At 42.0% G+C, this 27,712-nt stretch overlaps 5 protein-coding genes across 6 annotated transcripts; 2 read left to right on the forward strand and 3 right to left on the reverse strand.

Annotated features, from left to right (window-relative positions):
- The first annotated feature begins 630 nt into the window (after positions 1 to 630).
- On the forward strand, positions 631 to 4,168 carry rrp7a (ribosomal RNA processing 7 homolog A). 2 transcript variants are annotated; one of them, XM_030089992.1, is made up of 8 exons: positions 631 to 664; positions 1,132 to 1,223; positions 1,669 to 1,811; positions 2,226 to 2,351; positions 2,926 to 3,049; positions 3,524 to 3,621; positions 3,701 to 3,908; positions 3,996 to 4,168. In XM_030089992.1, the coding sequence occupies exons 3-8, from the start codon at positions 1,764 to 1,766 to the stop codon at positions 4,079 to 4,081; spliced, it is 690 nt and encodes a 229-aa protein (XP_029945852.1). In that variant the 5' UTR covers positions 631 to 664; positions 1,132 to 1,223; positions 1,669 to 1,763; the 3' UTR covers positions 4,082 to 4,168. The 2 variants fall into 2 exon arrangements, with proteins under 2 accessions (XP_029945852.1, XP_029945851.1); XM_030089991.1 differs by lacking the exon at positions 631 to 664 and adding an exon at positions 1,397 to 1,490 and having other exon boundaries at positions 1,134 to 1,223.
- A 269-nt stretch (positions 4,169 to 4,437) lies between these two features.
- On the reverse strand, positions 4,438 to 8,148 carry LOC115386796 (zona pellucida sperm-binding protein 4-like). Its single transcript, XM_030089259.1, has 12 exons — positions 7,953 to 8,148; positions 7,744 to 7,865; positions 7,116 to 7,233; positions 6,798 to 6,944; positions 6,537 to 6,709; positions 5,923 to 5,996; positions 5,491 to 5,624; positions 5,231 to 5,414; positions 5,006 to 5,150; positions 4,864 to 4,933; positions 4,661 to 4,789; positions 4,438 to 4,574 (listed from the first exon to the last, which is right to left on the reverse strand). Exons 1-12 carry the CDS (start codon positions 8,146 to 8,148, stop codon positions 4,438 to 4,440), a joined length of 1,629 nt encoding a protein of 542 aa, XP_029945119.1.
- Positions 8,149 to 9,428: 1,280 nt separating this feature from the next.
- On the forward strand, positions 9,429 to 14,405 carry wbp2nl (WBP2 N-terminal like). Its single transcript, XM_030089755.1, has 8 exons — positions 9,429 to 9,549; positions 10,868 to 10,976; positions 11,114 to 11,252; positions 11,429 to 11,521; positions 11,758 to 11,946; positions 12,412 to 12,522; positions 13,067 to 13,146; positions 13,227 to 14,405. Exons 1-8 carry the CDS (start codon positions 9,491 to 9,493, stop codon positions 13,281 to 13,283), a joined length of 837 nt encoding a protein of 278 aa, XP_029945615.1. The 5' UTR covers positions 9,429 to 9,490; the 3' UTR covers positions 13,284 to 14,405.
- Positions 14,406 to 15,218: 813 nt separating this feature from the next.
- On the reverse strand, positions 15,219 to 20,702 carry LOC115387155 (heme-binding protein 1). The gene is made up of 4 exons (XM_030089759.1): positions 20,534 to 20,702; positions 15,926 to 16,064; positions 15,605 to 15,785; positions 15,219 to 15,521 (listed from the first exon to the last, which is right to left on the reverse strand). The coding sequence occupies exons 1-4, from the start codon at positions 20,609 to 20,611 to the stop codon at positions 15,344 to 15,346; spliced, it is 576 nt and encodes a 191-aa protein (XP_029945619.1). The 5' UTR covers positions 20,612 to 20,702; the 3' UTR covers positions 15,219 to 15,343.
- Positions 20,703 to 23,023: 2,321 nt separating this feature from the next.
- On the reverse strand, positions 23,024 to 25,091 carry fmc1 (formation of mitochondrial complex V assembly factor 1). The gene is made up of 2 exons (XM_030089764.1): positions 24,905 to 25,091; positions 23,024 to 23,248 (listed from the first exon to the last, which is right to left on the reverse strand). The coding sequence occupies exons 1-2, from the start codon at positions 25,031 to 25,033 to the stop codon at positions 23,045 to 23,047; spliced, it is 333 nt and encodes a 110-aa protein (XP_029945624.1). The 5' UTR covers positions 25,034 to 25,091; the 3' UTR covers positions 23,024 to 23,044.
- Positions 25,092 to 27,712: the final 2,621 nt, after the last annotated feature.

A 27,712-nucleotide genomic window follows, 5' to 3' on the forward strand; every position in this document is an offset into this window, starting at 1 on the left:
ACCTGCTCTCCTCCTGCAGCCGCTGGAATGTCATTCTTTTTGAGATTCATTCTCTGGATCTTCTGGCCTTCATTTCTTTCCTGAACTGGGAAGAAGTCCTCCGATGTGAAGTGGGCACTACACACCCGATAATCCAAATGTGGTAAAGTTTGAACAGTGATGCTGGGGTCCGTGTTGAGCGCTATTAGCCATAGCTTCAATAAATCCCGGTCACGAAGTGGGAGCCTGTGAGCTCGGTGACGTCCAGCTGGTAATTTTACTTTCACAGCAGGATATATGCACACTCAGACCATTGTACCAAAGTTACAACCAGCTGAAAATAAACTCTGACTGCCTAAAAAAGCCGATCGAGATGCCGTGGTCTGACCGCAGAGCAGAGACGCTACTTCCATGTAAACAAACAGTGCGCCACGGCGCAGTGTGATGACATCATCGCTTCAGAGTTCCCGGAGAGTTGCTCAATCTAGCCGGTTTACAGACTTCCCAATAGCGCTAAGTGATGCTGACTTAATAAATGTACATGTATCTACCACACCACAACAAACATAAGAGAAAAGAGCGTCTGTAACAGCTGCATGTCGGTGCCCCGTCCGCTGCCGTTATATGGATATGGGAGCATCTAATTATCTCCGAACCAACTGCAAATCACACGAAAGTCAAACGGGTGAGTAAATGTTGTTGTGACGAATGTGAAATAAGGTCCAGATTGTAAAAACGACCGTTCCCCTTTAAACTGACCATAGGTGTAAAGGTGAATGTGTTTGCCTCTGTTTATGTTGCCCGGCAGCTTGTCCAGAGTTCAGATCAACATGACCCTGACTTTCCGTTTCTAGATGCAGACTGATGAAAGTTTGTAAAAGCATTTGTAAAAACTGACCTGTGTGTTTCGTTTTATACTTAATATTAGTGATTTCCAAAGTGCTGATACTATCAAAATGCCAATCCATAACTTTGTTGAATAATACTCAGCAATCATATTTAACATTTAAATGCTTCTTTCTGTAGTCCCAGCTTTCTTAATGGCGGTCCGGAGACAATATTATCTTTTCAAAGACATTTTATAAGTTAACCTGAAGTTTCACAGCAATTTACATTGCCACTCACTATTGACAATATTTTTTTTTCTTGCAGTGAACACGTTTGTATCACATGAGCACCATCAAGCAAAGGCACGCGTTGTTAGACTCCAAACTGAAGCAGCTCAGGGTGATGATTTCTCCACAGTGAGTGAAACATTGAAAGTAATTCAGTTGAAGAGCCTTACGCCATCTGCTTTGAAATAAAAAAAATTACTATAATAAATACTTAAAACAATTTTTTTAAAGATGTTATAACAAAAACAATAATCATTAATGATGATTTTAAAAATAAAGTTCATTTTGTTTATATTACTCAGTTTTACTTCCGGTTGAAAGGTCACAGTAAAATGGCGCCCTCCAAGAAAAAACACGCTGACGATCAGGCTTATTTGATTCCCGGAGGATTTACAGGTATTATTTGTTAGAACTTAAAAATAATAATACGTATTATTAAATATATATGTCGAGACAAGATACTTGTAATGATTTGGTCGGTCTGTGTATTGTTTAGCTTGGCGGCGGCAGACAGACTTTAACGCGTCGTCTTGTTTTCGTCTCTCTCTCTCTCTCTCTCTCTTGCCTTTCTCAGTCTTGTCCTTACAGTTCAGTTCAGACACTGCGGCACGACACTCTCTGTATGTGAAAGAGCACAGAGTCCGGGCGGAGAAGAGTTCGGGCAGACCGATGGACCGGACTCTCTTCGTGCTCAACATCCCCCCGTACTGCTCCGAGGTGCGTTCACGTGTCTGTCAAGCAACCCATTCTCACGTACCCGAGTTACTTATGAATGATTGTATTTTTGTTTTTGGCCCAGAAGAAGAAATTGTCAAAGTTGGCGGACTCAGAAATGTAACAGCCACATAAAGACAATAACACTGAGTTAAACAAAATTGATCACTTATATTTCTTTAAAAGTAATTGATGTGAAGGGGAAAATGTTATGGTGATTGGATTTTAAAAAGTACATGTTGTGTACATTGGATGCATCAGTGTCTTGCATTTGTTTGATCACAGTTATAGTGATGTGCAGTGGTGAAAGAGTTTCCTTAAAATCTGACTTTGATTTTACAATAAGTAGTTTTGTAATGCTACCAATATTTGATCTTTGTGCAGTATATGTCATTCCTGCTGCTGTGTGTGTTTCAGGGTGTTGTTAAAGAGTTATTCTCACAGTTTGGCGTCATTCAGTCGGTGGAGTTGTTAGACCACCCGGGCAGCGTTCAGGAGTCAGGACCCAAACTGGCCAAGATCTTCATGCCACCTGCGAAGCAGGTTTGCTTACACTGTTTTCTCTATTTTCAAGACTGCTTTATGCTTTTGGTTATAAGATTTTAAGTGTTGGTGCATCTGAAAGGACTTTTGAGACTACAGAGGTGTGAAATTGCCACAGTAAAGAAACATTTTTCCGTGCTGTAATCCCATTCCAACAAGATAGCACGACAAATGAGATAGTTTTCTGGTGACTGGTGTTTTCTGCTGCTGCAGAGAAGGATACTTTTCGTTCAGATAAGCTTGTAGCACATTATCCACCTCACACCAAAGAGAAAGAGGTGTTATTTGAATGTTGCTGACATTAAAGTTATTAATATCGTAAGTTCAAATCTGTGAATTGTAATCACAAAATTGCCTTATTAGGAGATACTGCTCAGTTGTGCTGTTCTGTATTTAACCTGAATTTTCTATTAGCTTTTATGCTTTTTTTTTTTTTACATTACATAACATCAGTTTTTATCTGTAATCTTATATGCATGATGTTTTATACAGATGCATGAATTGAGATCTGAAAAAGAAATATCAAAGTGTAAATACAATTTTAAAGAAAAAATTGTGCATCTGTCCCTTCCAGGGTTTCAAGGTCGGTTATGTTGTGTTTAAAAAAGCTTCCAGCATATCTGCAGTTAAGTCCCACCCACACGACGTGCCTCTGGTGGTGTGCACAGAAGAGCGTCAAGTCAAAACAGGAGTACAGAGTAAGTGGAGCTACAGTCAGCTACAATTTGTGTTATAACACACAGGTTTAGCTTTTTTGCTGTTTTGCAATTCAATGAGATACAACCACTACTTAGTGTACATGTGGTTTAGTTGTCAGAAACTCAGAAAATATTCTTTTTGTGTGATGGTTAAATTTTGGGAAATCCTGAATTTAAAAATAATAGTGGTAGTCTGCACGAATTGGTCTGTTACATAGTAAAGTTTGTATGGGTACATATGTCCCAGGTATGTTAAACAGTCAATATTTCTTTATGGACACATAATTTCTTAGTTTCTGTGTCTCATCTTATTTTCGATATGAAATGTTACAACATGAGCTAGTTTTAAAGTGTGTTAATTCATTTTAACTTTTGTTCTTGCTTACCCATGATAATCTCCCTTTTGATGCTTTAACGGGTTTTCACACAACCCAAATCTAATTTCGATCACATTTTATGACTATTTCTCACCAGAATGGATTCAGCAGTACACAGAATCTCTCATTCAGCCGGAAAAATTACAGGAAATAGTCGATTCTTTCATGCAGGACTATGACAAGCGTAAAGAGCAGGTGAGAACTCCGCCGCTTCTGCTCAGACCCCCACCAATCAAACCCTCGTAACCCAAACGTCAACTTTGTTTTGTTGCAGGAAGAGGAGCGGCAGAGACAGGAGGCTGAGCAGCAGCAGGAGGACGAGGAGGGCTGGGTGAAAGTCACCAGAGGGCACAAAGGCGCCAAGGCCCGCCCCCACAGCGAGGCGGCCAATCAGAGGACTCTACAGAGAGAGAAGCAGAAGAAGAAGAGGAAGGAGCTCATGAACTTTTACACCTGGCAGCATAGAAACACACAAAAAGAACGTAAGTTTCTGGTTTATTGATCGTAGGACTTTAAGGAAAACTCAGTCGTATCAAGCATGTCAAATCTGTTTTGCTTTATTTTTCCAGATATTGCTGAACTAAGGAAGAAATTTGAAGAGGATAAACAAAGAATCGCTCTGCTCAGGGCACAGAGGAAGTTCAGACCTTATTGAGTGTTTTTTTTTCCCAACCTAATTTCTGCTTTTCTGCATTTTAGCTGTGTCAATAACTGAAGCATTTTTGTATTAATAAACTGCTCAACGAAATCCTTTTTTGTTTTTATTTACCAGCACTACACGTTGCTTTATACAGTCGTTAGTGAGGAAAAAAAAAACAAGAGGAAATGCATTAAGAAAATAAAGACAAAATAGCAATTTAAGAATCATTAAACTAGTTTAAACCAATTGTTTTCTTAATTTTTGCCGACTATAGAAGTGGCAGTGATAAATAAAACATTTGGGTGATAATACCCACTCTGGATGTGAACAGTCTCTAAATCAGTTTAAATGAAAGTAAATGGTGAGGTGATTCATTGGGACTGTGCGTCACATGCTCGAAGCTCCTCCGTCTCCTGACGCCTCTTGATGTTTGACCATGCGATGCAGAGCAGGATCAGAAGCAGAGCAGCGAGGACACTGGTGAGGGTATATACCGCCATCTGATACACTGGGGAAGGAGAGAAGAAGGTTTCTACTCCAGCGCTGCTTCCAGTTGTTCACTTCGTCGTCGTTTAGTTCCGAGAGGGAATTTACCGATCTTCTGTGTCTCGCACGCGTTGTCGTCGGGTTCTTCGCCATTCTGCACCAGCGGCCCTATGGAGACCAGCTGGACCTGGTTGGAGTCCAGTCCAGCCTCTCTCCGATGTCTCTCACCCTCGGATGCTGTGGGAGCAGAGGTGACAGATGTTAAAGACGCTGCAGATTGTGGATTATGATCTGCACAGTGATGTACTCACAAATAATGGTGCAGTGTTGTGCGCAGTCGGCATCGGGTGTACAGATTTCCACCCAACAGTAGAAGTACATCTGAATGGAGGACCACGCTTAAGCACATCTGCTGCAGTTCACGTTTCTTTGTAATGAGCTCAACAATCTTACTTTCTCCGCACTTGCATGACCCGTATGTGGCTCCAGGAAGGCAAATGTCTTGACGTCGAACCTCCTGACCTGGGAGTGGGAGGTGGCTTTTCCCATTTTATCCACAGGGACTGAGCTTCCCATATTGTCCAGAGGGTTCGGACATCTGCCCACACGAAGAAGAAAGACGGAGCTGATCAGTGTCATTTGTGCAAAGCCGAGAGACGGCCTCTGAAATGAACTCACCCATCGAAGAGAAGCGTCCACACAGAGTGTCGAGACACAGGGTAGGCAAAGCAATCTCGGACGCGCAGGGACAGCGAGGGATCTGGAGACGGCTGCACAATGGAGATCTCCACGTTCACAGCTTCACGGAGCGGCAGTGTCAGTGGGAGCTGGTCCTCGGGAATGAACGAGGTGAAAGACGGATCTGGAGGGACAGATGCATTCAAAATCAAAGCTCTGTGTGATTACATGCTGGATAACACGGTGGAATTCCTTTGTACCTGTGGCGATTCTCATCTGCACCCTGATGTTCCCTACTGCAACCACAGGCGGTGGATTGGTCACAGATTTGAAAGACCGCAGGTCCTGAGCACGCGTTAGATCTGACAGTGCGTAGTCGCACTGCACCTGGAGACTGAAAACAGCAGTTTTACATCACACATGAAGTAACGTTTTCCCACTTTTAGAGTGTGAAGCAATCTTTGTTTGAGGCGCTACAAAAAAATCAAATGTACTTAATAAAGCTATATGACATGTGGAAAATTAATTTGGAAAAAAAAAGCCAAGATCATTGTTGGCTTTCCAGAAGAGGAACACAGAAAATATCTCATATCTGAAACTGAGGCTACAGTCTAGCCTCAGGACTTAATGAATCATGATAAAAGCTGTAACTGTGAAGCTATTTTGACAAAAACTATGTTAAAAAAAAATACCTAAAGGGGGAATGTTTGGATGTAGCAAAAATCTCCTCCACTTCCACCTCGTAGATCAGCGCATCTCCATCGAACTAAAACCCCAGACAGAGGACAGAACATCTGTCAAAAACATTGCACAAACTTGTATTTCTCATCGTTTTAAACTCTGTGAGCCTGCTTGTGGTTTTCACTCCGATTGTTGACTTTTTTTTTTTTTTTTTTTTTTTATAAAGAGATTGTAGATCGGCGAGTTTCATTTCAAGCACCAGTGATGTTCTGTTGACATTTTTACAGTCAAGTTCAACTGGTTCAGTTTCATTTGACTTGAAATAGTTACTGTCATGTTTTCTGATATAGATCTGATCATTTTTACCACCGTTTTGAATGTGCAGCTCTTTGTAAGTTATGTGTTATTGGTGTAAGTGAGGTTGACCACACAAGAGACAAAATCAATTTCGGTCCTGATTTCTTTCTTTCAATCTGTAACTGCAGAGATTTGTCAGTGGAAGGTTTGTGCTATATGTATATAGATTCCACTTTCAAAATGCTGCTTTGACATATTCAATTTATGAGGTAATACTTGTATTGAAGTACAGATAGATGTTGGTTATTTTGATACAGGGCGGGCTTGCCTTCATCGTTGCCCCACACTCCATGACGCCTATCTTGAAGACGGCAGTGTCGGTGGTTGTGACTGCGGGGAAACAGTGAGGCTGATTCTTGATTATGAGGTTGCTGGGATCGATGGGTGGGTGCGAGTCTGTGGCCTTCACTGAGAACACAAAGTGTCCGTCCAGGGAACAGGCTAGATGGAGCAAAGGCAGACAGAAAAAGGGGGTTTTTTTTATGCTCCGACAGCTTCTCAGAAGATCATTTCCCCAGTCTGACCTTACCATCGAGCCTGTAGTAGCAGTGGGAGTCATGATCGTCATAGCAGCATCCTATTTTGAGGCAGGCGTCACCCGAAATGTGTTGCGGGCCACAATCTAATCGCAGCTCTTGTTCAGTGTCGCAGTTTCCAGGGAACGCTGGAGGGGAGCAGAGTGTTAACAGTCATAAACTAATCCAAAGACTTTCTCCATTGTAAATCACATGCAGTGCCCACTCACGGTATTATCTCCGTGTACAGAAATATCCTGAACTCCAACACAGCTCTACTGAAATGTAAGCGTGAATTTTTTTGACAGGTGAGAGCTGTCGTCACTCACGTGTTGGGGTCATCTGGGTCCTCTCACTGCGTCTTTTGATGAGGGGACAGCTGATGTTCACCCTGATCCACCGGTCGTCTTGTTTCTGTTGGACATGCAGCGGGACGACCACTTTGTTGCCCTGAGGATGAAAGACAGATTTTTGCATTTGCAGAGAAGACACACACTTGCACATATAGAATCTGAGCCTGCAAACTTTTAAGTTTTTAGTTTTACTTTTATGGTTTTAACTTTTAAGTTAAAACTATAGCCACCTTATATGTCCATGCATGTTAGCTCATGATCTCATTTCACATCCACAAATGCATATACAGTAGACATAGTCAATTTTTTTTCTCAATTTGGGAATCATTTGTAAATCACAACATCACACTTTTTACATATGCACTTCCATTGTTTTGGAGATCATGAATACACAGCGCATGGAAGCAGAATTTCAGCACCTATTTCAGTATTTAGCATGTCTATAATAGATTCATTGATTGTTAGCAAATTACACTTAAAAATTAGGAGGAATTTTCACTTGTCTGATCAAGAATTGCACTAAACAAACAGACTGATTGCAGGTTGTAAATGAGAAGTAGTATTTTGCTTTCAAATGCTGCGGAAATATTCATAAATTACACACTACCTCAACCTGAGTGTAGCAGCTGTCATATCTGCTGAAAACTGAGGTCCTGTTATTGTCTTTGCCCAGTTTCATTCCACAGGACCACTCAGACTGTGACACTGGGACTGTGGCGCCTGTAAGATCTGAGAAAGCATCAATGAACAGACAATTCTGTGACTCTGACAGTTTAACACCGACTTTAGAGGTGGAAAGTGAAAATGTAGCCTCACCTCTAACATGCACGTTATTTTTGACCAGGGCATCGAACACAGCTTTTATCCCCCGGGCGGAGCAGGTGACCGTGGGCAAGGAGAGCTCAGGTTTCCTCTCGGGGGTTTTCTTCTTGCGCGCAGCTGACGCGCGAAAACGCGTGGAGAGGATCAAAAGCACAGAAACCAAACACACTTTTGCAGAGTGGTAATACATAATTTCGATTTTTCTGTTTGTTTTTAAGCCTTTTACTGCAGATTTGTTCCAGTAGTGCCTTTGACACGGGGTGTGGCTGAGAGGACAGCTGTGGTAATTAGTGCTGATTAGTCTGAAGCGTGCAGGAGGGACTCCTCCATCTTCCATCCTCCATCCATCCATCCATTGTCCGCAAAGGTTGGAATAATGTCACAAGCTCGTTAGGCTTCATCCACCTGCTCCCCTGGAACGGAGCCGATCTCACAAGTAGGACAGAATAAGCTGGTAATTAATAAAAAGGTCAGCGTTTAAATATTAAATATCCCGCTGGGTGCATGCGCGGCCCACTGTTTTCCCCAGGGAACCATTAAATGAAATCATTGCGTAATTCAAAGGCCTTTGCCAACTTCACCCTCTCTCCCCATGGCCATGCTTGAACCCATTGTTATATAAGCAATCTTAAACCTTTATCCACGCCATCTCAACCTCTATTCAGTCTTTCAAGGAGATACGTGATTGTCCCTTTTCTGATGCTCTTTTAAATCTACGAATGAAATCTCCATGAATTATTTACAGCTCTGAATGGCAGATCTGGAGCAGGGGAACGATGGGAAACATGTTCAACCATAATGAGTGACTGAGACAATGTCTAGATTTTATAATTTAACATTATACAAGACAAATTTTCATCAATGAAAAAAATACCTATCTAAAACATGGCGAAATTATAAGTGGTTAAACTTGACTAAGAAATTGTCAGTTCTAAATGACAAAAGAGTATAAAATAAATAATTTTTATCAATTACTTTCAGTCCTACAGTACACCACAGGAAAACGAGCCAACGGAAGTCTGAAACTGAAGTGCCCATTATTGTGTAAATGTTCAGAAGAACAACTGCAAACACACCCTCACACCCAGACACTGGTACATACAGAAATAGAATAGATGTTTTCTGATGACTTTATGCCCAGACTGTGTTTGGGAAAGTTTGACTCTTGAAACAATCTCTGAAATGTCCTTGATTTGAATTTTTATTTTAAATATTTTAATGGGTGCCCCTCAAAGGGTTAAAATTTTCTGAAGAAATGTTTGTTCTTCGCCACAAAAGTGAATCAATCTGAGGTAACATTTTCCACATGACTAAACCTGCTGGATGCTTGCCTCCGATCAACTGTTTTGAACTGGACACAGATATTATTATTATTATTATTATTATTATTATTATTATTATTATTATTATTATTAAAAACGGGATAGTGGACTCTATCACGTGATTGCGTGGTGACGCGACGTCGGTGACGTCAGACTGGAAGTGTTGAAGTGTTAGCACAAAGCAGGAGAGCAACAGACCGCTCCTAAAACATGGCTCTAAATCGGAACCACACGCAAAACGGCGGCGTTTTGATAAACAACGGCGAAAGGTTTGTGTATTCTTTGACAGTCTTTGTGATAGTCAGGGCAACCCGGACATTGTTATCTCCTCTTTTGCCTTGTTTACGCTCTACTTTCCATTGCGCAGCGTCCCGCTAGCTGGCCTGGCTAGCATTAGCACAGCTGACACCCATTTCCTTGTTTACATGTGATATATTTATGTAGATCAGTTCAGAAGTATATTATTCGTTTTCACTTTTTGGCCGTATAAGAATATAAAATGATCTGACTTCACATTCTGGGCGTATTTTTTCTTACACAACAGGGATAATGCGTAACATTAACAAACAGGAAGTGATGCTAACTTTCCTTCGATTGTTGACGTTTCTGTTGTTGGTATCACGCGACATGTCGCGTTAAGATGCATCATATTGAGCCATCTAATTACATCACGATAGTGTACTGTAAGTAGGTTAGATGACTTGTATACAGCTTTGAGAAAACATTAGTATTATTACATTGTATCGATTTTGAAAGGTCGCGTATCCATACGTGTACATTTACATTAAGAAGAGAGTGATCATCAAAGGAAATTGTTATTGAAACCACACACTAAATAACTTGTTTATCTCGAAGGAAGTTCTTTTAAAGTGTTGCTGTAATTACCAACAAGATAAAAGTAATATCAAATGTTGCTGTATACAGACTTCACTGTGACTCAAATAAGCACAGAAAGAATGACATTAACCGAAAACACAGCAGACACTTTACATGGAGGAATTATAGTGTTATTGGCCCTGGAAGGAAGGCTCTCCTTAGTGCTCTGTAGTGCACTTTGGTTGTATGAGTCTGTTGCTGCGGGTCAATTTTTATTCGGCCTACATCCGTTTGAGCTGCATTAGCTGATGAATGGCCCATGTCAGCCAATTTAACTCTTAGGAAGTCTGAGTTGCCTCACAAATGCTGTTAATGAGAGTCACATTGAAATTCTATTTTACAAACTATAGGACTTTTAGGCCCCATGAGATTAAAATAAAAAATAATTCTGGCTGCTTAGCATGTTTGCTGCAAATATTGTATCATGCAATTTTACGGTATCTATAACTATATATATAAAAAAGATTCACTTTACAGTAACAGCCTTTTGAATAGTGCTCATAAGAAAAACAGACAAAATAAATAGGACCACAAAGTGACACTGGACATGTTTCAGTAATCCAGATGGAAAAGATACTTTCAGGCTGTTGGTTAGATTGTTTTAGGTTCATTTCCAGTCTGCGTTCACTGCATTTTGACTTGGATTGACTGTAGCACATTGGTAAAGTCGAGAGAGACACATTGGTTTTCATTTGCTTCATCTCCACACAGCGTTTTGAGGGAGTGTAAGAATGTGGAGCTCACGTTCAGCGATTTCTCCTACAAGACGGATCTGCTCAAGGGGACCAAGAAAGGCATCATCTACCTGACACCATACAGGGTACACCCCACCTACACCAAACATTTTGCATTTTACATTATTTTGTGGCTGCTGTCCTCTTGAATTGGGAAAAAACACTCTATTTTCATATTTTTTGGTGCTCACCTTGCTGTCTCTTTCCTCTTTCATTGGTTTAGTTAGTGTTTGTGTCCACCAACACCAAGGACTGCCTGGGTTCTGCCATGTTTCCCTACTATCTGATGAAGGGCTGCAGCATTGAGCAACCAGTCTTTGGAGCTAACTACATTAAAGGGACAGTGTCAGCTGAGCCTGGTGGTATGTAGACCTGTGCTTCTTTCACCCATGATGGCATGATTTGATCTTATATGTTGAAGAGTAGCAAGAACATTTGTGTTTTTTAAGATGAAGACATTCAGTCAGTGGAACATATTTGTTTCACTTTTGGAAGAAAACTGTTGTCCTGAGTATTTATTATAGATTGTGTTTAACAGGTGGTTGGGAGGGACAGGCTCATTTCAAGTTGACATTCACAAGTGGAGGAGCCATCGAGGTGGGACAGCAACTCTTCAAACTGGCCACAAATGGTTTGTATACTCATTCAGATAATTTCCATGTTTAATAATGCTCTGTATTCACTGAGTTTAGACTCAGATGTCACATTGCAATAAACCCACTTTCTGCACTAGATGGCTAACAGTGAACACATATGAACTGGTTCTGTATGTCCAGAAAAGGGACCTCATATGATCAGTGTATGAAAACACCTGCATACTTCAGGTAAACCTCATCATGAGCCTTTTTTTCTTTTGCTATGTTCCAGCATCTCGCGCCGCTCCTGCTCAGAATGGAGCGGCCTCGTACGGCTACCCCTCACCGATGATGAATGGCTATGGGCCATCTCCTGCTGCTCCTCCCGGCTATCCTTACCCTCCTCCTCAGCAGAATGGATTCTACCAGGCTCCCCCCGGTGCTGTAAACATGGGCTACCCCGACCCAACCGCCGCTGCAGGTGTGCAACTTATTTTCCTAATAGAACCATTTACTTGATAACTAGTGGTGTGAAAGGAGCTTCAACATGATGCCCAGCTTCAGATTCCTTTTTGCCTTTCCTTTCACTTTCATGATTAGTAAACGTTATGCACACACAGCCTGTTTATTCCATGACGTGAACTTAATGTGATGCCTTTTAGATCCCCGCATATGTGGGCTGCGCGCACATGTTTATTTATCAAACGTCCTTTTTGCACAGAGGTAAACATATGCACCCGTGAGGCACAGATGATGCTGGCACTTTTATCTCTTTTACCCTTTGTCTGTGTTCTGTTTTCACCTTTTGTATTTGCTGCACACCAAATCGTACAAGCAGACAGTAACCTCATGTGACCTTGAAGCTGTGTTCCCTCTCTCTCTTTCTCTCTCTCTTTTTTTTTTTAATCTCACTTTTTTTTTTTTGGTTTGGCCATCTGTGTTCCAGGAATGTACCCATCTGGTTTTGACTACATGGCTCCACCTCCCCCTTACCCTGGGCCGCCTCAAAATTGGCCTGCGCCCCCCCAGAACTGGACAGCACCGCCACCACCTCCAGGTCTGTTTGTCTCTTTGCCTCTTTCGTTTTCCTCTCTGTACGTTTGTGTCACTGCACCCGTCAGATCCGATCCGTCTTCCTGAAAATGAATCATTTCCAAGCACGCCACCAAAAAAAAAAAAAAAGAAGGGGTTATGCGTGTCGTATTTGCTACATGTCAAAATTACAAAAAACTAAAAAAAAATAAATAAATAAAGCAAGCTTTTCTTTTGGCTTTATTTAGAGCAACGTGGATGATCGGTTTCACCCCGCATGCGGGTTCAGTTCAGAATACTGTGCAAAAATGTCACTTTGACACATTTCTATTTTCGGAAGGGCCTGAATTGGACGTTTGCCTGCGTGCGTCCTCGGGGCGTGCCAGCAGATTTGGTCTTGAGTCTTCCTGGAGCTGTCAGATGTGCATCATATGACTAACGCTGTGCTTCTTGCATCACATGCTTACAGTGTTGGGAGCTGCAGCATCTGCTCCGAAATATGTTTTGCAGTCATTACTGTCTGTCCTCCCTCCCCACCCGGTCTGCATTACGTCTGTTTTTGCACTCAGGTAACTCCAAGGCGGCCGAAGCAGCAGCTGGCAGCACGTTTTACAACCCCGGCAACACAAACCATGTCTACATGCCCATGGTAAACGTCTTGTTGTGGCTTCTCTTTAAGTGACAGCCGTGGAGAAGAGATTGAATAATGTGACTTTATTTCCCTTCAAGGAGCGGCCCCCACCTTATGCACCTTTCCCGAACTCTCCTGAGAAGAAGAACAACTGAGACTCGGCCACCATCACTTCAACGACACTCCCGTAGCTTTTTCTGTCTCTTAAATATATTCCAAAGTAAGAAGCAAGTTTTGACGGATCCCTGCTCCAATGTAGAACACAGCAAGTCTCAGAAGGCTCAAAATATCAGCCAGATTCCAACAACCAATCAGTGATATTCGTGGAAGTGCTAAAGAAACATATTTCCTCAGTTGCTTAAAAATAATCATCAAATTTTGATAATTCTTTTATTAATAACGTTTTTGGTAACGTAGCAGACTACATTTGGTCTGATTTTAGGTCAGTTGAAGCTTCCCTGTTTGCAGTTGAGAGTCAGAGGGAGTGTGGAGAATGTATTTTTACAGACAGATGTATTACCAAAATACTCTCTAGCATCTTATTGATTTCAGTTCCTATTAGTTCCTAACAACAGAAGATCTTAGTACAAACAGTACTTGCAGTGTTTCTTTGTATGGTTTTACAATCTGTAGTTATCCGCCGTATACAAAAGGTGAAGTGTGTTGAAGAGGGTTCAGTGGGATGATTGATACTTTACTTTCTCTCCAAGAGGCTTCGTGAATTCACAACCTGTTCTCAGATATTCAGTTCAGTTCCACTACTAAGTTGTTAATAGGTTCGGGGGGAAAAAGCTGGGATCAGAAATATTTCTTACTAAGCAGATATTTGTACGTGCAATATTTGAACCTGGCTTTGACGAGGTTATGGGTGACCCGCTGGGGTCAGATGGATGACCCCGATGCCCGAGCTTCTCTTGTATTCATGCATGGAAAGTCAGGCTGAAACCGGAGCTCCTCTCTTTCAGTAATTACAGTAGTGTGGGGTTACAGGCCTGCAGTGATTTATTGAGCGCCTGTCAGTGTTTCTCTGCTGTCCCAGCTTCTTGAGTTTTTTTAAATGGGGTGAGGAACTAACAGATCATATATTCACAATATTCCCTCCCACCCCGGCACCTGTTTGAAGGACTATTTGCACAGTTGAAATGGATAGAGTGGAGTTTAATTTGCTTGATTAAATCAATTATCTGTATAGTAATATCTCTTCTGCAGTTCTTGTTTCTCTTGCTGAATTTTGTCTGTCAATTAAAAATCAAATAAATTTGACATTTACTAAAACATACATTTTGTTTTTTACTTCTAAGTTTTAAATTCTGTGGATTTGTTGAAATAATGTTTATGGCTGCATTATCATTTATAATTCACAGCATTTTTTTTTAAATCTCATTTGCTTTGCAGTTGCTGACACTCGGTTTAACATTGACATCAAGTGCATGTTACTACTACACCACTGTGCAGACTTATTCAGGATTTGAAACAATAGTAGAAAAATAGCTGCATGATTGATGATGAAGAAATGATGAAACACTATCTGAACAATATATTTAATATATCGATATGAAACACTGTCACGCCCGAACATGATATTCACTCTTACCACAAAAAGTCACACTGTACAGATGTAATGTTTAACACCGTTCCAAATAAATAAAGATGGCATTGTCATGCACTAGAACACAAAGCAGTAATTTCACACGTATAATCACAAGGTTTGAAACAACACCAGTAATTAGCTAGCTATGTTAAACCCACTGCTGCCCGCCCACTGATTCATAACTAACTCTACTGTTATGGCTCTGCTCCTATTTCTTTCCTCCTCCTCGCTCGGGAGGTGGAATTGTGCTTTTCTGACTATCTGATTGTGTACATTTCTCTGAAGCTGTCACGAAAATAGTAAAATAAGTGATTTGGAGGAACGTATCTATCTTCAAAGACAAACGATTAATACAATAATAAAGTTCAAATTATTTGCTCGTCATTTTATCTAACAAGTTTAAGTTCTTGGGTAAAAGAAAAATGATTGTTACAAATACAATTGTTTAACTATTAAATGACTTCTCATAAATAGCTGTTAGGAAAAGCTTTAGTCAAACATAGTTTGATCACAGAATGAGAAAACACTACTCCGCCCATGTCGACCTCTATATTGTCCGGTTTTGCTGCTGCAGGACTGTTGGTGGCGATACGGTCATTCGTCTCCAGGCCTCCTGAGCGGCCATTACGGCTCATCCTGGAGGAACCACACTTCGTTCCTGCGTCCGTAAGGCTTGAGCGGTGGGTCGTAGCTGCAGCAGAAGTACTGCTTGCGCTGGAAGGGGGCCGTCTCGCCCAGGGTGCGGGTCAAACGCAAGGCCTCGGCTCGGTACTCGCTCTCCCCCGCAAAGCCTCCAAACTGCCTGTGAGTCGGACAGGGGAGAGAACTCTTTACCCAGCATTCACTGCAGTCTGCCCCATCACGGCTCCTTAAAGTCTCACTCACAGCGCGTAGACTGTCATGCCGGGCCGCTCCTCGATCTTGATGGCACTGTCGGTGGGAGTGGGGGGACTCTGCTGGTAGACGCTGGGAATCCGGATGCCGACCACCAGACGGCGAGACAGAACGCCGTCGTTCCGAGGGTACACGGTGATGATGATGGGAGCTGCCGTGCCCATCGCCTCACCTTAGGAAACCAAATGAATTATGTTTTTCAATGAAAGAATTTTCCTGAAAATACATAGTCGTAGTTCTGTTAAATGAGTTAGTGTCTTGTTCATGAAGGTGTGATCTGATCCGTCCTTCAGTTTCGTCAGGTAGGTTTACCTTGTTCGTTGCTCCCGCCAATATACATAAGCAACTTCCTCACCAGCTCCCCCGTCACTTGGTCAAAGGCTCGTCCCTCAGAGGAGACAGAAGCGAATTTGGAAGCGTCGTACCGTCGCACCTCAAAGCTAACTCCATCCTGGGGAGAAGAGGAGAATCATTCAGGCTTAGACAACCACCGCTGTACAATCAGTTCAGTTCACTTATAATGTACATATGACATATGACATATGTCAAGAAACTTTTATAGAGAAATACCAAATAATTCCCATGAACAATCACAGGAAACTATGAAAGAAAAACTCCCTTTTAGCAGAAGGAGTCTGCAAAACCAGGCTCAGGGGTGGAGACATTGTCTGGATGGTAGAGACATATAATGATGAAATGTTAATGTATGGAGAGTGTCAAAGGAGAGTAGAGAACCTCGGTGCAGTGAAGGTCTCCCAGCAGTCTAAACATACAGCGGTTTCACTAGAAAATGGTCTGAACCAGCAATAACTTTGAGCTTTCTTACATCGATAAGTCTTAAGCTGAAACTTGACATTAGAGACGGGGTCAGCCTCCCTAATAGGAACTGGGAGCTGGTTCAGAGGAGCCTGATCGCTGAAAGCTCTGAATTCTACTTTTTAGAGGAACCTCCAACAAGCAGCACTCTGAAAACTAAATGTTCTGCTGGGGAAATATGAGACTAACAGCTCTTTAAGAGATGATGGAGCCTGGTTGTCTAGTTTTATATAAAAGAAGAATGTTACAGTCTGTTGTAGATTTCCCAGGAAGCCAATAAAAAGAAACTAATATTATTGGACTCGTGATCTCCCCTGCTTGTTCCTGTCAATAGTCTTGCTGCTTCCTGTTAATTGAGAATTACAATCATCTAATCCTGAAATTATAAATGCATTAATTCATTTCTCAGTGTCAATTTGAACAAACAAGCAGATATCAAAAAATAACTCTCAGGTTACTGGAGGTCAAAGTAATACTATCCAGCTATTTATCTTTTAAATGTTTGGACCCACATACTGTATAATAACTTCAGAAGCAGGAAATTGTGTCTAATCCCAGATTTAATGCCTTTAAGAAACCCTTGTCATGTTTCATGTTTAGTGTCCTTTGTCTTCGTAGTGGTTCTCATTTCAGGCTCCTTTAATTCTCCTCCTGAAGTCTGATTGCTGTTCTCTGCCCTGATGTGTGTCACCTGTGCCGACTGTGTGATTGTCCACACCTGTTGACAGTGGTGTGTATATACAGGGGTTGAGTTGTTTGCTCTTGTTGGTCTGTCTGTGTTTCTTGTCTCGTGTGTGCGCAGCGTCTCAGTCTGTTCGTTCATTTCTTTGTTCCTCTGGATTTTTTTTTTTGTTTGTTTTTTGTTCATTTTGATTTGTGGTTTTGGTTTGTTGTAAAAAATGAGCTTCTGTTCCACCTATGGCGATGTCTGTCATTCTGAGCCAAACTTAACAAATCTCCTAGTTTGACAGGTTGATCAGTGTCATCTGGTTTCATAGATGGATTTGTGTATTATTTGCATCGTAATGATTTCCAAATATTTCCTATAGGAAGCATGTATATTGTAAAAACCATGGGTCTTAACACAGAACCCTGTGGCACTCCATGGTTAACTACTGAGTTGAAAAGTCATCAACCTGAACGAAATGGAACCTGCCTGATGATTGGGATTTAAACTAGTTTAATGCTGTTCCCCTTGTCCAGTCTCTGGAGTAAGACGTTCAGTGGTAACAAAACCAACCCAAATGACAGACAGGTCAAGAACAGAAACAAGTTCTTTCTTTGAAGTCTTGCTTGAAGAACATAAATGGCACACAAACACGGTGATTCTCTTCCTGGGGATGGGAACCAGGGAGAGGTTAAGCTCAGATGTGATTCACCCCCGACACTGATGTTGACAATCTGCTCCTAAAGATGAAAAGCCTTGAACTGGCGGGGTTTACACTCCAGTGTGTGTGTGTTTGTGTGTTTCTGCATGATTGCTCCCACATGTGGGTGTGTGAAGTCAAAGTAGGCAGATACAGATGAAACGTATTTACACTGATTTGATTTAATTTCTCCTGCTGCACTGCGGGGCTCAGTCAGCTTGCAGAGAATAATGGGTAAGAGATGCACGGTCTTACATAACAGCACATTGGCAAAAAAAGAAAGAAAACACACACACACAGCTCACCCCCACCCACTGACACACAACCTTAATCTGATGCAACAGTTTTGCATTAAATATGATTAAGTGGGGTTAATGTGGAGCACAGTCACTCAACTTTAATCAGTTTTGAAGGAATCTGGTCGCCATTAGGGACTGACGCCGGTTGTAAATACAGCTCCACAGTTCACTAACATGATTATGCTGTGTGATATTTTAGGATGCATAGTTCTCAGTGTGTTTGTATTGTGGGATTGTGCGTTTCAATTAAATTATGTAATATTTTTGCCATTCATTCTTTGTATAATGCCTGCAAAAATCCTCGAACTGCTGTAGGGTAGAAAGTTCATTATTTTGCAGATAATGATACCAACAACAAAAAAAGACAGCAATAGAAATACACTCAGAGCAAAGCTTCCACTACATATCCCTATTTATTTGCAAGCCTCTAACGTAGGTGTATTTTCTTTTTCCCTGGAGGAACAAATCTAATAATGTAATGCAATTAGTATTTATTTTCTAACTTTAAATTGAATTTACTCCTACTTAAAAATTTCAGGCCGCTAACATATCCGTCATTTGCATTAATACTATCATCCTAACTCAAAATCAGCTCCAGTGACAACTCCTGACCCTGTGATCACATTAATTCTCCAACATATACAACATAACACTACGCCATTATTAAGCGCCAACTTGTGACATGTGCCCAGGCCAGTAATTACATACAGTTTTTTCCCCTTCGGTAATGCTTGTCAGTGGGACCGCTCATTAATGCTGTGTATGGGTGACATAGCAAGAAAGCAAAGCCGTGCTTCAATGAAGTATTGCAATTAATTTGTCTGCCTTGTGCCTCATGACTGGGTGTATTTAACTGCTGCCTTATGCCAGTTTATACAGTATAATTACCCAGTGGTTGAACACAGCCCACAAACTGTATTATCAACAGAGTGCCTTGTCATTTCAAGTTTTTTTTGTTTTTTTTTTAGAATTTCTGTCTAATAACAAACTTCTAACACGACTTCTGTGTATGTGGCATGTCTTACCAGACAGCTTGTCTGGATTGTGTGTCAGTTTTAATTAAGAGTGTAGGGTGTCGGAGTGAGGCGAGTGCTCCATGGATGGATCGTATATCAAGCTCTGATTTCAATACCCGCTTTTCAAACATCAGTCGAGTCCAGAGATTTGATGAACCTCTAGCTTGGACTTTTTCTTTTAATAATGCATCGAAATCACCTACAGACATTTTCTTTAAGGGCTCTGCAGAAAAAAAAAGTTTTTAATGTGAAATAACATATTTACATGCATGTACTGATAGCTTGAGAGTTACGTTCCCACAATTTTAAAGTATGTGTCACAGCAGATCTGCCTCTGTGTGTGTGTGTGTGAGTGTGTGTATATTGTTTTGGGTCACTTGATTCCCGGCCTGTCTGGTCAGTTGGGCTGGAAGTCCTCATTGTCACAGTTGATCCGCTTTTGTTTCCCTCTCAAAAGTTAGCTGCTGTGCAGGGAATTAAATGCACAAAGCCACATTTTTTTTCTATCTCTCTCTCTCTCTCTCTCTCCAAACAGCACAGCAATACAGAGATCTGCATGCACATTTACTGCCCTGCACTGTGGCTCCACCAAGCATGAGAGAGGATCCTTGAAATGACTGTTAGACGTTGCTTCAGTTCACAGCACACATCACTGAGCTGTACTGGAATCTGTCCAGAGTGAGCAAACTGTAAATATTCAAAGAAACAAGCACAAACAGGAGTAGGTGGGGGGATGATGGGGAGTTATGGTAAGTAAAGGTCATGCCCTTCCTCTTCCCTGACGTCAGTTTTCTGTCTCACCAGCCTCATCGGGCCCTGTCAGTGTATCAGAGTACACACACACACACACACACACACACACACACACACACACACACACACACACACACACACACACACACACACACACACACACACACACACAATCCATATGTGAGCTCCTGGGCTGACCACAAGCAGGTCTGATCAGCGTCCTCTTCCGTGGCAGGGTCAGTAAACAGATCCCTTGTGGTTTCAGAAGGACGCGCGCAGGCAAGGGCGCATCCACAACGCATGAAATAAACAGTGACCCACAATAAACAAGAGCCCGGAGCCAACTGCGAGGCTGCAGCTCCATGCATTTCCACCTTGGTGATCGACAGAGCACCTCCGGCTGGTTCACTCCTCTGACCCACACTGTCCCTACAGACAGGCTGTCTGGCAAGGTTAGAGGGTTACAGCACAATCGCCATGAGGTTCATGTTAATTCAAAACATATAAATTCAAAACACAGTCTTCTTGGAGTTGTGTCCTGGATGAAATATTCATGCACAAAGAAGAGGAAACCTTGCACCCGTGCGTAAAGTGCGCGCAGAGAGGAGAGCAGAGGACAGTAAATGCAATGGACAGAACAGAGTAATAAATGTGTCTGTGGCACTTTACCTTAGTCTCACTGCTGAGCAGTTTATACTCCGTCTCCTCGGTGTTTCCGAAGAGAGAATTCTTTATCATGCCAAACATGTCGCCTCGGCTGGGTTACCTCTCCTTTCTCCGCTCCTTCACTTTAGTCCTCTCCCCTCACGTCTTTCAGTTTTGTTGCGAACAACTTGTTCTCTCAGCTGGCAGCTTTTTTCCTCTCTCCCCGACTCCGATGCGGTGGTCCGGGCAGTCTGGATAAACGGGAAGATTATACTTGGAGCAGTGTCCAGATGCTCCAGTCGGCGGATGTTCCTCCGGAGAAGAGCGCGCGCACTCTGCTCCAGTGAGCGCAGACACAAGTTAGGGATGCTGCTGACTCCTCGCTCCTTTTCCCAACGAAAAGAACGAGCACACGAGAGAACTGTCCCCTCCCACCTCTCAGTTTACCCTCTTCACCAGCTTGACGCCCACTTATATCATCACCTTTCACTTATTCACATCACTTAAAGGGGGGCATTTGTCCTGACAGCGGCTGATCCCCTTATTGCAGCCTTTCACTCCCAAATTAGACTTAATTCGTGCATGAGTGATGCTCGGAAGTGAGGTGCAGCCGTGCAACCCACAGGGAGTCCCCTCTTCCAAAAATATTCCCACCTAAAAAGTGGACTAACCTCCAGTGTGTCCCTGCTGTGACTGGGCTTCCTCTCTCCTCCTGTGCGTCTGGGCTGTCTCCTCCGGGACGCACGACGCGGGCTGGTGTGGAGAAGCACTTTCACATCCTGCTTTTCGTGCAGTATAAATTCTGACACAAGCTGTTGGTTTGTCAGTATGCATTGGACTTAACTGGACTATCTGTGTGTGTGTGTGTGTGTTAGTTTTTGGGGCAGCACATGGGTGCACGTCTTACTCCCAGTGTCATTGTGTGAGCTGCTTGGCTTTGGGGTTTGTCTATTTAGATTCATGCTGAGGGCAGTGTTAGTCACCACTGGAGAGGAGGCAGGAAGGGTAGAATTAATGGAAAAAAAAAAAAAAAAGAAAGTGGGGTGGGTGAGAAGTGGCTGGACAGACTGAAGTACTGCATGAAGGAGCTGAGGGAAGGTGAGACATGTCAGCAGTGGCAGAGCATCGCATCTGACTGGACATGCACCATGTAGAGTGTAATTAACAGGACATTGTAATTGCATTTAATATGCATTGTCTCACAGTAAGGTTGTCTGTGTGGAGTTTTCATGTCTTCTTCTTATATACTGCTGCAGTCTTTTTATTTTTTTTTTTACTTTTCTCTTATTTGTTTTTAGCCATTACTCAGGACTCTTTTTACCTGCATCACTGTAAACAATCACTTCAATCCAATAAAAATGTATAACACTTGACAGTGATTATCTGCATCTACTCTAAGAATTTCAAGTAAAGCTGCCAACAAAAACGGAAACTTCTGAATTAGTCTTGGATACTTTATTTGTACCTTTGTTTTTCGCAGAAATACTTCAGGCATACAAAGGCAGACTCCAAGGGAATGAGTCACTGTCATCTGTCTGCAGAGCTCCACAGTGGGCCGTTCATTTGAAATCATGCACGCTGTAGAGCAGACGGAGCAACATCTCAAAGCTGCAGAGCCAAACATGCAAGATCGGCACCGACAAACACAGCTGCACATCAGCAAAGGTGTTGCTTTAACTTGCTTCAAAAAAAAAAACAAAAAAAAACAGCATTGAATCAGTCTAATTCATAAACAAGAAGAGGGTTTGTTGATGCGTTGAGCCGGGAGCACGATTAGTGAAACTCGCTCGTCGACACCAGCAGTGTCAGCTCCATCTTCAACATGCTTCATCTGATTTCTTTTTAAGGAGAGAGAGAATTCGAAGAACAGCATATATAAGCTTCTATAAACAGAAATAAAAATACAGAGATCTATTTGGCACCGTGGAAGGTGTTGGCTGTGTATTTTTGCCGGAATGACGTCAATGTGACCCTCTACAGGTTTTCTCGCTGTGTATTTTTCTGAGAACTGTGCATGTTGTGAATCAACAATGAAAATCCTCCGTGAGTCTCGTCTGGTGCGTCGAAAGTGAGGCCGCTGTGATCTGCTAAAATCAACACGGGAAGGAAAACACACGCAGCCGGTGTGTTGCAGGCCTTCTGTTCATCTGCATTCTTCAAGAAGACACAGGATAACAGCGATTCATACTTTAATGGGAGAAATGGGTCAAAGCAAATAGTCCTTACAGTCTGTTTGAATTGCAGATTTTGAGAAGAAACACAAACAAAAGCTGTACAGTACAGTATATGCACAGGAGACGCTCGGTTTGCACACTACGTTTATATATTCTCCCCGTCAGCAATGGAAAACACAACATAACTTCTCTCAAAGCACTGCAGCCTGCCATGCTCCTCTGCACTCACACTTTTTTTCATAGTTTATTTTACATGATCTCCATTGTTTGAAGGTGGGTGAATCTACCACATAAGTCTTTTTCAAACAGTTTCGGGTGTTTTTGTTCGTTTGTTTTTTTAAGTCCTGGATCTTCATTGTCCTCATTTCTCCCAGCCTTTGCCTCCTGGCTGTGTGGGCAGCCTGAGCCCGACCAGACCTGCCACTTCCTCCGGGCTGCGCTCTCCCTTGGCGTGGTAAAGGTTGTGGAGGGCCAGGTGGCTCCGGGTGGAGGCCAGCAGACACAAGTACGTGTGCGAGGCGTGGTGTGCCTCCTGCTGGGCACGGCAGTACCGTTCTCCAGTTACCTGCAAGAGAAGGAAATAGGAATAACAATAAAGGGCAAATGTCACTGCAAAGACAACATGATCATGAAACAGCTAGTTGGTCAAATCAGATCAGAATTGCTATAATTAGTCAGAATTTAAGGAAAAGGAATACGCCTGATTTTATTGCGATTTGCCAAGCCTGTGCTCCTTTCTTCCCCTCTTCCACCAGCTGTAACCATATGGGCAACAGGCACTGAATGTGATTGCTATAGAGCCTCCCATATACATTATATTGCCTCGGGATCTGTTCAGAGCTGGGATAAATAGAAAATGACAAGCAAGAGTCCCTCCTAGCTGTTTTGCCTCATTGACTGCACATGTATTCAGCCACCCTGGTGAGCCATGTCCTCTCAAGCATTAATAATACAAGCTTTAAGCCTATATGCCTTCACGGAGATACAAACAGAATCACAAGCACTTAGATGGACATGTTCGAGAACAGTTTGTTAAAGGTGGAAAAGACTAATTCATTCTTGAATATGAATATATATATAGTGATTTCAGTAATAATTCTTATAATATATAATAACAATACTCTTTGAAGATATACAAGGTCATGCATGTTTTGTGATCATTTCAGAAATGTTGTTCTTATAAATGGTAGTTTATTGGCCCATCCAAGAGCAACATGTGTTCACTGAAAAAATGATCATAACAATAGTTCTGCCAGACACACAAATATATCTTTGCTTGAGAACGGGGGGGGGGGGGTCTGGAATGAAGTATTGTTGAGTTGGACTGTCTTAGACTGAGAGGTGTTTCTAACTCTGTGATGAACAAAATACCTGTTAAAACTCTGTTCACTGCAACAACACTGACAACATATGGTCGAATTAAACCTTACAAGAGATCCTAAATGCAAAATTTCTGTCAGAGCTACTTTTGCTTGTTATCTATTAAATTATACAAATGTACGTAATTTACTGTGATGTATTAAAAAAACTGTTTATTGATACTACACCAACCACGCATTTGACATGAAAGTAAATAAACAAAGTAGATCATGATAAAAAGTTGGACTATAAATAAGTAGAATGACTATGTACAATTAAATCAACAGGAGACCTACCCCCTCCCAAAAAATGCTGATATTTCTATTAACACATTTAAAATAAATCGGCTATGATAGTTTGTTTATAGCTACTAGCTGCTGTTAGCATGTCCTTCTCCTCCACAGTCACCTTGCTCTGAGCTACGCTTCGTAATAAAAAAACACTATGCATTTGACAGCGACCGCAGCTTGATGTCGGTGTAGTCAGTCTGTTACAATGCTGATAGCAAAGATATATTTCCCTTACGCCACGATTAAACGTGGACTGAAACGCAATGTTGTAATCAGGTGTATCAGATTAAGTGGTCTCCCTGTTAACTGGTGACCTACTCCCTTGTTGCTGCTACGGCGCTCGCCCTAGCTATCCTGGCGAACGCCGTTTAACTACACTTATAACGAAGTTTCTCTATGTTCTAATTTTGGTGATTTTTCTCTTATTATCTACTGTTACCAGTAGCAACGACGGATGCTAAAAGAAGTCGGTCACAAGTCAACAGGGAAGCCACATAATCCGAAACATCGGGATAGCATTTAGCACCTCAGCTAACACTAGTCTGGATGCATTAGAGGGTAAACAAACTCACCTTATTCTTTCGAAATTGGTCCATGACATAGCTGTAAGCCAGGGATTGTTTGTAACTGGGTCCCTGGAGGGCCCGTAACTCTTTCAAAATGCCCCGGCAAACGCGGAGCGGTGAGGACAGCGTGGCCATCACTGCACCGGCGTGTTGTCGTGCTGTCGTCGCGCGGAGCGGCCGCAGGGAGGCGCTGTGGTTCAGCGGAGCGGCCGCAGGGTGGCGCCTTGTCTCCAGAGTTCACCTCAGCGTGCCTGTCTCCTCCTGCTGGGTTTACCTTCTGCAGCAAAACGGTAAATAAAGCTAAAAATGTACGAATGTACCGCAACTGTATTTGTTCATCATACTGAATTCATCCGTTTGGCTTAAGTATTGTTTTCCAAACTATTAGTCTCTAATTGAGGTCTAATGTAAACACGTGTTTTCTATCAGCCAGTTAATCTTTGTTTGTAGAGCACGTTTCCCCCTCTCATTTGTTTTAATTGGCTAGCTTAATTCTTTTAAACAAATCTTATTACACAACTTCTACTCCTGTTGTGAAACAGTTCACATTAAAACATCTTTAATAAACTCAGAATTTAATGCAGACGTGTTGTCAACATGTGATTGGTAAAATATTAAATGAACACATTTAAAGTTGTCATTATGGAGAGTTCTCGTTAAAAGAACACGACCTTGAGTCCCATATCCTAATTTTAACCATATTAACAGGTGCTGAAATCCAATCCTCCTGACCCCAGTTGTAAGTTCAGGCCCAAAACTTTGACTTAACCCTTTAACACTGTGTTGTCTGGATTTGGTCTGACATAAAACACAGAAAGTCTGCTTCCTCAAAGAAAGCAATTCACAACTATATTCACATTTTCAAAGATGTGCAAAAGTTGCAGAAAGTATGGAAGCTGTGCCTGCAGTTCATCATGAACCAGAAATTAAATGTTATTCAAATATTGAAAAAATTAAATAGTCCATTTGGATTTGTCTCCACACAAAGACAGCCTTTGGAGCTAGATGATTGCAGGGATGTATTGTCTCAAACTGAGTTTGACCAACTTGTTTAACTGATCTTCTACGTTGCTTTATAAATCCAGTTCAGAGTCACAGGTTGCTGCAGCTGTTCCCAGCTGAATGTCCCAGCAGTCCATCGCAGGACGAAGACAGAAAGTTTACAGTCAACAATTATCCTCAACCGACTGTTTTGGGACTGTGAGAATAAACCAGAGTACCTGGAGAACATTCAGAAGAATGGCTTCCAAGCCTGGGACTGAACAAGGGACCCTCTGCGCGCCAAGCAGGGTGCTAACTACTACACAGCGCCGATATCATACGTTAGAATTTAACATATTTGAAAGCAGCACCAGTTTCAGAGACACTGACCGTATTATTTTCCATCTGCAAACAATGAGTTCACTCATTTGCACCAGTGTGTTGGAACTGAAATAACAAAGAAAGTTAATTAAAAACATGTGGCAAAATATGCAACTTATGTTTGCATAAATAATTGTGACTAGCAAACTCTGTTTTGCACCTAGAATGTCTGAGCATGGCCCCGGTGCAGCTGAACTTCTGACCTTTGCTTCACTGAAGCACGAGCTGTGCTCAGAGTTCGCAGGTGGGGAAAATGTGCAAGGAGGTGGCGAAGATGTTTGCTCAGCAACTTTCCGCAAATAAATAGAGGCTGAAAATGATGTTAACTGTGACATTCATCCCTTCGTTCTTTGCTCGCTGATTGCTGATTGTATTTTCACAGATGTCTGGAACCCAGGGAAAGGTCAAGTGCAGACTGCGGCGTGCGTTACGCGTGTTGACGGGCTGTGAGATCGGGAAGCGGTGGACGCCGCTCGTCCTCTGTGGCGACCTGAGCCTCATTCACATGGACTGCGCCCTTCGCTTTGATGGGAGGTAATTTGTTTAGAATCAAGTGAGTAATAGGTTAATTAGATGTCACGGTGTTGTTGGGAAGCGGCGCGGGACTCGCCTTGAAGTTTGCCCTCCTCTGTCCAACGCCACTCGCTCGCTTTTTTAAGTAAAAGTTGGCGTCAGTTTATGATTTAAGTAATTGCTGCCTGATAAATAGGTCAGGAGAGGAGGCTGTGGAGATTTGTAATCTTATTTCTGTACAAAATCTGTCAGCAGCTCTTCCGTCTCCAACTCTCTCTTTCACCCTTTACTATGAAAGACATATTTAAAAAAATAGACTCAAAGCTACATGTGCACTGTTTGGCTGTGGAAGTGATTGAAATCAGCTTCAGTCCTCGAGGAGAATTTACCACAGGAGTGTGATTTAGCTCATTGACTTTTTGTGTTGTTTTTCATTCTTTTTGGCTCAGTGTCTGAATGACTTTTAAAAAAAAACACACAAAAAAAAAAACAATACAGACAAATCTCTGAGAGCTTATTTAGTTGTTCACATGAGGCTTTAATTTCTTGTTTGCTCATGCAAATCGCTCATGTTCTGGCAGACGTGTACAAAGAGGGAATCAGTTCAATAAGCACTTACATGTGGCTCCATGAGCCATTTCGTGGAGAAACTGCTGCACTTCTCAGAATTAAACATGTGGAACACAGTTTAGTTCGGGGGCCACATAAAACCCAGTTTCATCTTGAGTGGGCCACTGCTATTGTTTATTTTTGAAGTAGCTTGAATCTGACAAAGTAAGCATGATGTTACTTTATTCCTCTTTAATACTTGGAATTTGTTTCCTGCCTCTTAAAACTGCCTTGAAAAGCAACGTAACAGAATTTTAAACATGCAAATAATCACAATTAACTAATCTATTGACAGCCCTATTTTAAGTTTATACTTTAAAGTTTGTTTTT

This window comes from Salarias fasciatus, chromosome 4 (assembly GCF_902148845.1).
Source record: "Salarias fasciatus chromosome 4, fSalaFa1.1, whole genome shotgun sequence".
Classification (NCBI taxonomy): Eukaryota; Metazoa; Chordata; class Actinopteri; order Blenniiformes; family Blenniidae; genus Salarias; species Salarias fasciatus.